Source organism: Cotesia glomerata, linkage group LG7, assembly GCF_020080835.1.
Source record: "Cotesia glomerata isolate CgM1 linkage group LG7, MPM_Cglom_v2.3, whole genome shotgun sequence".
In the NCBI taxonomy this organism is placed as follows: Eukaryota; Metazoa; Arthropoda; class Insecta; order Hymenoptera; family Braconidae; genus Cotesia; species Cotesia glomerata.
In genome coordinates this window covers 17,747,294-17,760,026 of record NC_058164.1, presented here as the reverse complement: position 1 = coordinate 17,760,026, position 12,733 = coordinate 17,747,294, and the positions used below count along the sequence as shown (strand labels likewise).

The window sequence follows — 12,733 nt, the reverse complement described above, 5'->3', positions numbered from 1 at the left end:
ATCCATTTGGGCCGACGCACTAAAGACGCAAGAATCATGGAGAAAGGCTGGACCAGTATATCGACTGAGTGCCCTAAGAGTAGCTAGCGCCTTCCGCACAATATCAGAGAAAGCAGTGTTTGTTATTTCCGGTACTCTGCCTCTCAGAGTCCTAGCTGAGGAAAGACGGAACCTATATCAACGAAAAAGGTCAACCATACTGAGCCCTGAAGAACTTAAAAGTTAGAAAAACGGCAACACAGCATCGCAAGATGGCAACAGGAGTGGAATGCTGCAGAGAAAGGTCGGTGGACGTACCGTCTCATACCTCGGATTGATGTTTGGTTCAACCGGAGTCACGGTGAGATCAACTATTATTTAACACAGATGTTATCAGGACACGGATGTTACCGGAAGTATCTTCACCGCTTTAAGCACGATGATACCCCAGAGTGCCCGTCCGACCGATTGGATTTGCATCTCCGATTTCGCTGAAATTTGGGCATCTTTTTGTACCCTTCGAAAAAAGTTTCTATGAATTTTTTCAAATTTTTTTATTCAGCCAATCGAGAGATATGAATTTTCGAAAATTTCGGGTATTTTTTTTTTAAATAGCCATAACTTGGTGAAAAATTGTCCGATTTGGGACTTTTTTTTCTTTTAATTTCGTTTTTTTGATGAACTTTTTGAAAAATTTATGTAAAAAATTATTCATCATAAATTTGATTGTTTTTTTTTTCATTCAAAAGTTAAAACAAGAATTTTAAGATTGTTTGTATCCTTCAAATTTTTTTAAAAAATTCTCAAAAATTCTACTCTTCAAAACACAAATTTTAAGCCTAGTCTCGTAATGGGATAATAATGGGTTATAATTTTTTTTTTAATTTTTAAATTATTTTTTTTTATGTTCCATTTACAGTTTTTTTTTTTTACTTTGAAGAGTATTTTATTCATTGCATAAATTACAAAAAAGAACATTTAAGGTCGCTGATGTCGTTATTAACTCATCATTCGGCTACGTGGCGCTGCTGTCGCCTGTCATCTGACATTTGTTTTGATTCTTAATCACATTCCCCAATACGCTTCTAAAATTAAAGTGATTATAAGTTACAATATCTACTTATGTTTCATGATAACGAAGAGAAAAGACATATTATTATATAATACGACATAATGTCAACTTTCAAAAAATTCAATGTGTGCTGTAATCCATTTAACTTAAATAATCACGTAGTGAAGAACTCTTTGAGGTTAGCGTCTATAAATTTACAACTGAAGTTCAATATTGATAGTGCCGATTATCTATGTACAGCTTGTCGGAAAAAATTGAATCTTAGTTTAAATGAAGAAAAAACAGAAGAACAAGACAACGGAAAAACAATATCTGCAAGTAGTAGTGACGATGCTACTTCTGATATTGAGGAGATAGATGCAGTTGGAGAACTTCTCGACCGAACTTTGTCAGGTATATTTTTGAAAATAATTCTTCTGCTTATCAATTAACTTTGTAAATAACCGATTTGGCATTTTTTGAAATGAGATTTGCACTGTTTATTTTTTTAGGAATAACTTCATTATCCAGTCCATCGACATTTTGGAGTAGTAGTCATTCTCAACTGAGTATCAATACACAATTACCTGTCATCAACAATGCCTTCCAATTTTTAAATCAGTCTCCTATCGATAATGAAAATTTAAGTAATCAGAAATATTTAGAACAAAAGATTCTTAACGTAAATACGTATTTGTCAACTGTCTTTGGCTTAGAACAAAAAACTGATGATCAAATACTCGCGCAAGAATTTTTAGACACGATTGAACACTTAAAAAAAAAAATTTCACGATAAAGAGATAACTCAAAAAGAAAAAATTCAAATTCTCACTTTATTGCCACCAGATTGGAGCGTTTATAAAGTTTGTAATATTATGGAAGCAACAAAGGATATTGTCAAAGTCTGGAAGTCTCTGAGAGAACGACGTGGAATATTATCATTACCAGATTCAAAACCAGGTAAATCAAACCTTATTTGATCTAAATCGTGTTAACTAATTCTACTTCTGAATTTAAACATTTATTTCTAGGCCGACCTCTATCTGAAGATGTTAAATCAAAGGTATTGAAGTTCTATGTTGATGATGAAACGAGTATTAATATGCCAGGCATGAAAGACTTCGTTTCTGTTAGAAACAATGAAGGCGTACGTGAGCACATTCAAAAAAGGCTTATTTTATCAAATTTAAAAGAGTTATATGAGCTATTTAAATTGGAGTATCCTGACTGTAAAGTTGGATTTTCCATGTTTGCATCATTGCGCCCTAAGTATTGTGTACTAGCAGGATCCGGTGATACACATACTGTGTGTGTATGTTCAATCCACCAAAACGTAAAACTCATGATACTAGGTTAGTATGACTGAAATTCAAATTTTGTTTTATGATTATTATTTTTGCTAAATTCTGTATTTAATTGCATGGTTTCTTTTTGCAATTATTTTCAGGTTCCAATTTACGAAAATTGACAAGTGATCTTCCGTCACCTTTAATTGAATATAATGATTGTTTAAAAATGATTGTTTTTCAGAATTCATCTTTAGAGTGCTATTTTGGCAAGTGTAAAAACTGTCCAGGAATCGATGTACTCGAAAATTTTTTGAACGAGATTTTTGAAGAAAATAATATCGATGAATTGACGTATCAATGTTGGATTTCAAAACCGCGGACAACGCTTGAAACTTTAACGGTAGTTTCATCAGAATTCATCAGTGACTTTTGCGAAAAAATTACGGAACTTTTGCCTCATTATTTTATTGCGAAATCGCAAGCAAGATTCATGAAATCTCTTAAAGAGTCTCTTGGAACCGATGAATTTCTTGTAGTTTGTGATTTTGCGTAGAACTACAAATTTGTCATCCAAAATGCAGTGCCAGGATTCCATTGGAATAATGATCAATCGACAGTATTTCCAGTGGTAATTTATTTTAAGAAAAATAATGAATTATTGCACAGAAGTTTAGTGATTATATCTGATTGTAACACGCATGACTCGACTGCAGTTAACGTCTTTTTGAAAATCGTTACTGATTTTATAAAGTCCTTGTCCAATACAGCTAAAAAGATATTCTACATTTCCGATGGAGCTCCGCAACAATTTAAGAATTACAAAAACTTTGTTAATTTATATTATCACAAGGAAGATTTTGGAATAAATGCTGAATGGCATTTCTTTGCCAGCTACCATGGCAAAGGACCTTGTGACGGTGTAGGAGGAACACTAAAAAGAGGTGCAGCAAGAGCTAGTCTTCAGTTACCATTCGATAAACAAATTTCAAACCCCCGAGAGTTGTATCAATGGGCTGCGCAATCTAATAACTTGCCAAAAATCGAAGTAAGATATTCAACTATTGCAGATTATGAAAAAGCTACAGAGAATTTAAATATACGTTATTCAAAAGCTCAAACTATCACAGGTACACAAAAGTATCATTGCGTTATACCAAATACAGATGGATCACTCACAATAAAACTGATTTCTTGCTCAAATAAAACTTATTCTTGTAAAATATTCAAACGCCAGAAAAAATAAAAAAAACCTTTAAAAAGTTATAAATAAAATTTACCTTAGAGATTGAAATTTTGACTTCAATTATTTATTATATTGATGTATGATTTTTTTCGAATCTCATCTAATAAAGCCGCCAGTCATACACAAATAGTGAAAAAAAAAACAGAAAAAAAAATAATTAATTTAAAAATTAAAAAAAAATTATAACCCATTATTATCCCATTACGAGACTAGGCTTAAAATTTGTGTTTTGAAGAGTAGAATTTTTGAGAATTTTTTAAAAAAATTTGAAGGATACAAACAATCTTAAAATCTTGAAAAAAAAACAATCAAATTTATGATGAATAATTTTTTGCATAAATTTTTCAAAAAGTTCATCAAAAAACACGAAATTAAAAAAAAAAAGTCCCAAATCGGACAATTTTTCACCAAGTTATGGCTATTTAAAAAAAAAATACCCGAAATTTTCGAAAATTCATATCTCTCGATTGGCTGAATGAAAAAATTTGAAAAAATTCATAGAAACCTTTTTCGAAGGGTACAAAAAGATGTCCAAATTTCAGCGAAATCGGAGATGCAAATCCAATCGGTAGGATGAGTTGGCATGGAATACCCCAGGTATATATTTGAATATCCTGGCATTAAATAAATAAATATCTTCATCATCAAAAGTAGATGCAATTAACAATAGGGGAACCTGGGGCAAAACGGCCCCCCTCAAAAATAAGGCTTAAGAGGGAGGTGGAAGGAAAAAAGCTCCTGCCGGAAACACAAGCAGATTTTAGGGAAGGAAGGGGGACGATAGACCACATATATGTGCCAAATCACCTCATAAATAGAGAAATGGCAAAGAAAAAAGGGAAGTTGGTAATTTTGTTCGTGGATTTTAGGGCGGCTTTCGATACGGTAGACAGGGATAAACTGGTGAAAGCTATGAAAAAAATTAGGAAAACGGTTGACCCTAAAGGCCATCCCTGCAACTTCCCGCTAATTCCGTTCATACCTTGCCGCTTTTTTTGAGCTCTTCGAGCTCAAAAATACAATCTGTGTATTGTTTTGAGATCTTCGAGCTCAAAGATACCTTTTCTATGCTTTTGAGCTCTTTGAGCTCAAAATTCTGATAGAAGTTTCATAGAAAACTATTTTTTGAATTTTCAAACCGTAATAACTTTTGAATGATTGAACCGATTTTTACGCGGTTGGCGGCATTCTACGCAGTTTTTTAAGTCTCATAAAGAATTCTTAAGTTTTAATTGGTCAAACTATAAATTTCGCAGTAACTCCGAAAAAATACTTTTTACGGTTTTCTTTCGTTCACGATATCTCTCGAACGAATCAACCGATTTTGACCAAATTGGCGGAGATCGGCGTGGTTTTTTAAGGTTGAGAGCTGATTGGTTTTTGGAATCGATCGGTAGAGCCGTTTAAAAGTTATTCGAAAAAACGACTTCTGAAAAAGTTTTTTTTCCTATTTTTTTTTTAGATTTCTCCAAATTTCTCAAAATCTATCGGTATGAATCGGTTAAAATTAACAGGGCTAAGTTTGGCAAAGCACTTTCGAATGTCACCAACCGCGATGAAATCGGTTCAACCGTTCAAAAGTGATAAGAGGTTTACATACGTACACACACACACACACACACACACACACACACACACACACACACACACACACACACACACACATTCGGGGCAGAAGAGATACTGCTACCGGGCGCGTCTCCCCGAGCGGATGGGAGAACGCTCGCTGTCCTTGGATGACACTTAATCTCTTAGTTGATGAGGTACAGCGGGTAGGAGCCAAGCAAAATAACCAAACAAAATACGCTCCCGTGGACAAAACTCCCCTTTAATGGGTTGGTCGCACTAACTGACCTAACAAGACGATCGTTCTCTGCTGTGACCCACTGGGAGTGACCGGAACCTCGTGTCGTAGTTTCCGACGATGCAGGCCACGGCTGATGTGAGCTTGCTCTGCCGAGGTGTAAGTTGCAGCAGTGGATCAGGAGCCAGCCACTTCGGGCCTTGATCAGGAAGTACGCAGTAAGTGTTAGAGATCGGAATCTTCACCGCTCCGAGCGAGTCTAGTCCGTCCGTGTATTCCGGGGCTGGCTAAGTGTCGGCTAGGCCTCAGGGAACTGGGGTAGGAGTACTATCTCCGAGGGTACACCCGTTCCTAGTTATGACAACCCGCTCCACTCCGTACGATGTGCTGGTGAATTTAAAAGTATGAGTAAAATTCAGGAAAACAACAATAGTGAAAACGGGCCTCATGCCCAACAAGCAGCGATTGAAGCAAGCGCTGAAATGAAGCGGTCGCAAGCGTTTGAACACCTCGAAAAGCTGACCAGTGAGCTAAATGACTTCATCCCATCTAAGGTCAATATCCACAAGGAGATTAAGACCACCAGCGTAGCCAATGCCCTCCAGAGATTCAAGAAACTTGATGAAGAATGGTGTTTAACAGTACGACGCACTTCTCGCACTACACCGGAGAGAAGCATTCAAGCAACTATCGTCAATGAAGAAGCAATGGACACTGGAGCCGAAGGTGACGGTGAATCAGTCGCGGAAGACAGAATCAGAACTAGCAGCAAGTCAACTAAGAGAAAAGATCGATCTTCTCCCGACCCAACGATCTGCCAAGTTGTGAAGAAAAAGGATCTGAAACCAAGCCCTCCGAAAAACACGGCAGTGCAGAACGCCGGAAAAAAAGAGGTGACTGAATGGCAGAAGGTCCAATCCAAGAAGGAGAAGAAGGAGCAAGCGAGAGAGCGGTTACCAAAACAACCGGTGAACAAATCTCGGCCGGAGCCTAAGCGGGAAAAACCGCGAAAATTCACCAAACCAGATGCCTTAATTATTCGACCCGTTGAAAAGGCAAAATATGCCGAGATACTGCGTCGGATTAAAAAAGATGTCCCACCAGATCAGACCCGTGACGTCGTTGACAAGGTTCAAAAGACGAATGATGGGAATATGCTCATTACGCTTTCCAGAAAGACCGCAGACAAAGGACAAGCTTTGCTGAAGACCATCAAGAGCATCCTTAAAGAAGAAGCGCAAGTCATCTGTAAAGGCCCAGAGGAACAGCTTGAAATCCGGGACATTGACGACGAAACAACTAAAGACGATGTCCGGAAGGCCTTACAAGAGGCAGCTGGAAATGACTACGAAATACCTGAAGATGTCATTAAAATTCGTCCGGCCTACAGAGGTACTCAAACTGCTTCGGTACGATTGCCAGCAGCAATAGTGCAGAAGATACTTGGAAAGACAGGCAAAATAAGGATTGGCTGGGTAAGTTGCCATGTCAGAGCAATTAAGACACCATTACGATGCTATAAGTGCTGGCACTTTGGGCACACTACTGCCCAATGTAAAAGCGAAGTCGACCGATCTGGGCTCTGCATCAAATGTGGGCAAACAGGTCATCAAGCTGCTCAATGCCAAAATAAAGTGAAATGTGCGTTATGTGCGGAAAAACCTGGCTCTCAGGACACTGCTCACCGGTCTGGTTCTGGCCGATGTCCAGTCTTCCAAGAAGCACTCCAGAAGCTGACAAATAAACGAACATGAGGATACTGCAGCTTAACATCAATCACTGCGAAGCTGCGCATGTTCTGCTTATGCAGACAGTACGGGAATTAAAGCTCGACGTTGTGCTTTTATCGGAGCCATATAAACATTTAGCTGGACAACCTTGGGAGACGGATATCACCACGAAAGCTGTGATCTGGGCTTGTGGTAAGCTCCCTTTCCAGAGTGTAGCTACCAATGGCAGCGCTGGCTTTGTAGCAGCATCAGTAGATGGCATCCGTTTTTACAGCTGCTACGCACCACCTAGCCTCTCAATTGCTGAGTTTACTGACTTCTTGGATCGACTGACCGAGGACGCGAAGCAACATCATCCAGTAGCGATAGCCGGGGACTTTAACGCCTGGGCAGTGGACTGGGGCAGTAAGCAGACTAATGCACGAGGAAGAGAGCTGCTAGAAGCTCTTTCTACACTAGATGTAGTCTTGCTCAACAGTGGTGACACGCCGACCTACACCAAAGGTGACGCAAGCTCGATTGTAGACGTCACTTTTGTCAGTACCAGCCTTGCTAAAGGTAACACTAACTGGAAGGTACTGGACATCTACACTGCCAGTGACCATCATGCGATACTCTGGGAAACGTCAAACGACCAGAACATCCGGGGGCCTATCAAGCAATTTAACACCGTCGGTTGGAAGGTGAAATCTCTTGACCCAGAAGTATTGCTAACAGCCCTCGATAGTGATCCGATAGAGACTGGATGTGCAGAAGAACATACTAAGGCTCTGATGATGCGAGTAACACAAGCTTGTGATGCCAGTATGCCTCGCAAACGTGTTATGAATTCAAGACCTGCGGTACACTGGTGGAATGATCATATCAGCAACCTCCGTAAAGAGTGTCATCGAAAGAGAAGAATATCACAGCGTGGCTATCAACGACCTTACTCTGCAGTGCTGATCGCAGAGTACAAAAAAGCTCGTCGTGAACTTAATAAGGCCATAAAAGAGAGCAAAAGAAGATGCTGGAAAGAGCTCATATACGAGGTCGACAAAGACGTGTGGGGTCGGCCGTATAAGGTGGTCATGACGCACCTGAAGAAACAACAAATGCCGTCACCTACGTGTCCCCAACTCCTTCAGAAAATCGTCACTGCGCTGTTTCCACAGCAACACAGTCTCAATTATCAGTCAACGCAAGATGAACTGGACGACATTCCACCTGTCACTGAAGAAGAATTGTTGGAGGCCTGTAATCGGGTAGGAAATAATAAAGCGCCGGGATTGGACGGAATCCCTAATATAGCCTTGAAAACCATCATAAAGGCAGCACCAACATTATTTCTAGACGCTTACAACGCATGCCTCAAGGAGGGGACTTTTCCTCGTAAGTGGAAACAGCAACGGTTAGTACTTTTACCTAAAGGAAAGAAACCGCCAGAAGAACCGTCATCTTACCGACCACTCTGCATGCTAGATACGGCGGGTAAGATATTTGAGCGTATCATCCATCAGCGAATAGATGCAGTAGTCGACCCACTCTTGGCAGACAACCAGTATGGATTCCGGAAAGGACGATCAACCCTGGACGCGATCAACCTGGTTGTTAATACGGCCAAAGAGGCAATCGCAGGAACTAGATGGAAGGGTGGAACGAAGAAGTACTGCCTGGTGGCTGCCTTGGACATCAAAAATGCTTTCAATTCCGCTAATTGGGACTGCATCATGCAAGCTCTCGACGAGAAGAACGTGCCAACATATCTTCGCAGACTAGTGATTAGCTATTTTACAGATAGAGTGCTGAAATACGATACAAAGAATGGTCCAAAAGAGTATGATATAACCGGTGGTGTGCCACAGGGCTCTGTTCTTGGTCCACTTCTGTGGAATATCATGTATGACGGGCTCCTGAGACTGAAGCTTCCAAGATGTGTCAAACTGGTAGCGTATGCGGATGATGTTGCCGCAGTGATCGTCGCCAAACACCTCGACGAGATTCAACATCTGTTTGACATCACTTTTGAGAAGATCAACCAGTGGATGGATACAGTGAACCTACAACTGGCCAAGCAGAAGACCGAAGCAGTGCTTATTACCAGCCGAAAAGAAGTTGAAACAATTAAGCTAAAAGTCGGTGACCGAGAAATCACATCACAACCTCATATACGATATCTGGGAGTGATGCTTGATGCCCGACTCAACTTCAAATAGCAAGTGGAACACGTCTGTACAAAAGCGTCAGTAGTGAGAGCTAGTCTCGCACGATTGATGCTGAATGTCGGAGGCCCAAAGCAGAGCAGAAGGCTACTATTGTCATCAGTAGTCACATCGATGCTCACCTACGGAATATCTATTTGGGCTGACGCACTAAAGGTGCAAGATTCATGGAGAAAAGCTGGACCAATATATCGTATGAGTGCCCTACGAGTTGCAAGCGCCTTTCGAACAATATCAGAGGAAGTAGTGTGTGTCATTTCCGGAACTTTGCCGCTCAGAGTCCTAGCTGAGGAACCTTTACCAACGAAAGAGGACAACCACACAAAGTGCCGAGGAACTCAGAGCTGAAGAACGGCAGAACAGCATCGCACGATGGCAATCGCAGTGGGACGCCGCGACAACAGGGAGATGGACACACCATCGACGTTTGGCTAAACCGAAGTCATCGCGAGGTCAATTACTATCTGACGCAGTTGTTGTCAGGACATGGATGTTTTCGGACGTATCTTCACCGCTTCAAGCATGATGATTCACCGGAGTGCCCGTCCTGCCCAGGAATCAATGAAGACGCGGAGCACGTTTTCTTTGAGTGCCCACGATTTTACCCACAGCGAGATAAGCTGGAGATGATCCTAAAGAAGAAAATCCAACCAGAGACAATAGTAGAAGCAATGTTGTCATCAAGAGCCTCCTGGAACGCCATCAGCACATTTGCAACAGAAGTCCTTATAGACTTGCGTTCCATCGAAAGAAGAAGAGCAAATGACAACAACTAGAAGAAAGGTAAAATAACACCTTAGCTACCAGAAGGAAGAGCAGTAGCTAGACCCTTCCCTCATGAAGTAATGCCTGACGGCGATTTCCATGAGGGATTAGAGAAAAGAAGAAAAGGGGTTTAGGGTTTAGTGGGTAGGGGCGTTAGCGTCGAGTTTTAGTATGACACTGCGTCGAGTCGCCACATATCCAGGCCAAACAACTATGCCTAGAATCCGTAAAAAGGATTCCCCCCCCCCCCTTAAAACAAAAAAACACACACACACACACACACACACATAGTGACACCCTCGCGGGAATAGTCAGGGAAGCTTCCTAGGACCTCAAAACGTCGAGATCTGATGAAAACTCGATTTTCGAAAAACGGGGTAAAACCAATAACTTCCCGATTTTTGAAAATTTTTAATTTTCTTAGCGGGAAGTTAAAAATTTTTTATATGATTTTTTGGAGGGGGGTGGGGCCGCCGTGCCCCGGATAAAAAAATCTTTTTTTTCGATTTTTTGCAAAATTTCAATTGAATCATTCGAAATAGACGGAAAATAAGCGAATTTGATGGTTAAAAGCCACAACAAGGAAAAATCGGCTTAAGGAGGCCGTCGTGCCCCAGGCTCCCTTACAAATTAAATCTATAAATTTAACAAATGAGTAAGAGTATACTGAGCATTATTCCAAGAAATGTAATATAAGAAATGCTAACATTGTCGATTGAATTAATATAGTTATTAAACTAACAGTAGAAAATAGTCATTTTTTAAAGGAAACAAGATTTACTCTCTTAAATCGAATTACTTGATTTCCACTATTTGATAGTGAATATTCACTATTTTGATGTGCAATGTATGTCACTGATATACACTGCACCACAAAATAGTGGAAATCTAGTAATTCGATTTGAGAGAGAATAATTATTTTATTACATAAGAATATGGTTCCATAGTTTATAAATTTATAAAAATTAATTTGATACCGAAATGCGATTAATGTCGAGTGATTTGAAGATAGTGTTACTTTCTGAGAAAATCCAAGTTTTTCCCAGTTAATATAAAAAAAAAAGTTTGGAAAATCCAAAAGTGCACGACTCATAATGCTCATTTAATTATGAAATATAAAAAAAAAAAAAAAAACTTAAGTCGTTCAAAATTAATTGCCGAAAAAACAGCTGTAGTAGGAAGGTACTACACAAGCGCCCCTGGTGGAATAAAATGTACATAATATCTATAGATATAGATGTATCACCATCCATGTTAATTTTACGTGGATATATATAGATACACAGTCTTGTAGTTTTCATTTTTTATTAATTGTAATTAAACGACACTGAATCAATTAACCATTCGCATTCAGTGACCTACAATCGTCGATTAGAACTTTTTAAAAAAAAATTTAACTCAAATAATGGATTTTTTCACAAGTTACAGTGTTTCCGGGTTTCACACATGACGGACAGGAAAATTTTTTGACCTATTTTGGTGTTTTTTTCCAATTCTATTGCAGTAAATCAATTTTTAAAAAGTATGAAATTAATCTCCATTAAATTATCTCGACAATAGTATGCAAAATATCTTGATTCCGTGAACTAACAAGGCTAATAATAATAAAAATAGCCGCCAAAATGAGGCGAAAAAAATTTTTCGATCGTAAAGTAGCGCGAAGTAGCTTTTTAGAATTGAATTTATAAGTTTTCAATATTACTTTTAATTTACCTGCCCTCAGATAGGTGGTGGACAGAGAGCCTGGACGCTGGCTAGCGCTCCAGTTGATTTCACCAGTGTTGAACTGCTGATAAGCGCTCGCACCCTGGGGCTAATAGTTATAATAGTTATAGAATAGGATACCTGAACGCTGGCTAGCGCTCCAGGTGAAGGAATCAGGGTGGAACGCTGATAAGCGCTCTCAACCCTGGGTTAAGGTTTTAATAAATTATCATTTTAATTGATCGACAATTAAATAGATTTATTAATAAGGAATTGGCAGGTTCAGCCTCGGACCAGCAGAGATTGCTCCTCGGACTGACCGCTCCAGAAGAAGTCTTAAGACAGAATACATAAAAAATAATTATTACAAAGAATTTATATAATAGTTTTTTTTAGCAACGTTGCATCTTAGGTTACCCTATGAGAACATCAACGCAATCCAAATCCCACAACGTAGACTATTTAGTCTACTGGGCTGCGTTCAAGTTCGAGAAATCTCTTATTTCGAGGTATTTTCGTTACGGAATACCTCGAATATGATTAATTATTATTTTAATTCAAATTTTATTTTGAATATTAATCAATAATATTTTAAATAAATTTGAAATTTGCCGGAAGATAAAAATATTTTTTCTAAAATATAATTTTTTTTTAGCATCTACTAATCAGTATCGTTATCAGTCATGCCATGTTGGAGTAGGCATTGTATCACCACATTGCATTAGTGAACCGAAATTAACTAACGAAAATATAACTCATGGAATAAGGAAACGAGATAATCGAAGAGGTCAAAGCATGCACCATGTTCATAATCAACATAATAATACTTTGGAAGTTCCAAATGAAAAATATCGATACGATTCACAGTCCGAAAAAGACGACAATTCAGATGATACTAATTATCGATTGCGGAGCTTTAGTCTCACAAGTAAAGGTACTTGATACTTAATTGCATATTTACTTAAAA

The 12,733-nt window shown here is 39.0% G+C and overlaps 2 protein-coding genes across 5 annotated transcripts in view; both read left to right on the top strand.

Annotated features, from left to right (window-relative positions):
- LOC123268762 (GTP-binding protein RAD) overlaps positions 1-12,733 on the top strand; it is a 332,020-nt gene that overhangs the window by 167,377 nt on the left and 151,910 nt on the right. Inside the window, exon 3 of the mRNA XM_044734118.1 lies at positions 12,422-12,700. Coding sequence (XP_044590053.1) covers positions 12,422-12,700 — 279 coding nt within the window. The remainder of the gene's footprint in view (positions 1-12,421; positions 12,701-12,733) is intronic.
- On the top strand, positions 869-3,816 carry LOC123268763. Of its 4 annotated transcripts, XM_044734120.1 has the most exons (4): positions 885-1,444; positions 1,543-1,990; positions 2,062-2,382; positions 2,478-3,816. In XM_044734120.1, the coding sequence occupies exons 2-4, from the start codon at positions 1,906-1,908 to the stop codon at positions 2,870-2,872; spliced, it is 801 nt and encodes a 266-aa protein (XP_044590055.1). In that variant the 5' UTR covers positions 885-1,444; positions 1,543-1,905; the 3' UTR covers positions 2,873-3,816. The 4 variants fall into 4 exon arrangements, with proteins under 4 accessions (XP_044590056.1, XP_044590057.1, XP_044590055.1 ...); XM_044734121.1 differs by lacking the exon at positions 2,062-2,382 and having other exon boundaries at positions 869-1,444; positions 1,543-1,712; XM_044734122.1 differs by having other exon boundaries at positions 882-1,990; positions 2,561-3,816.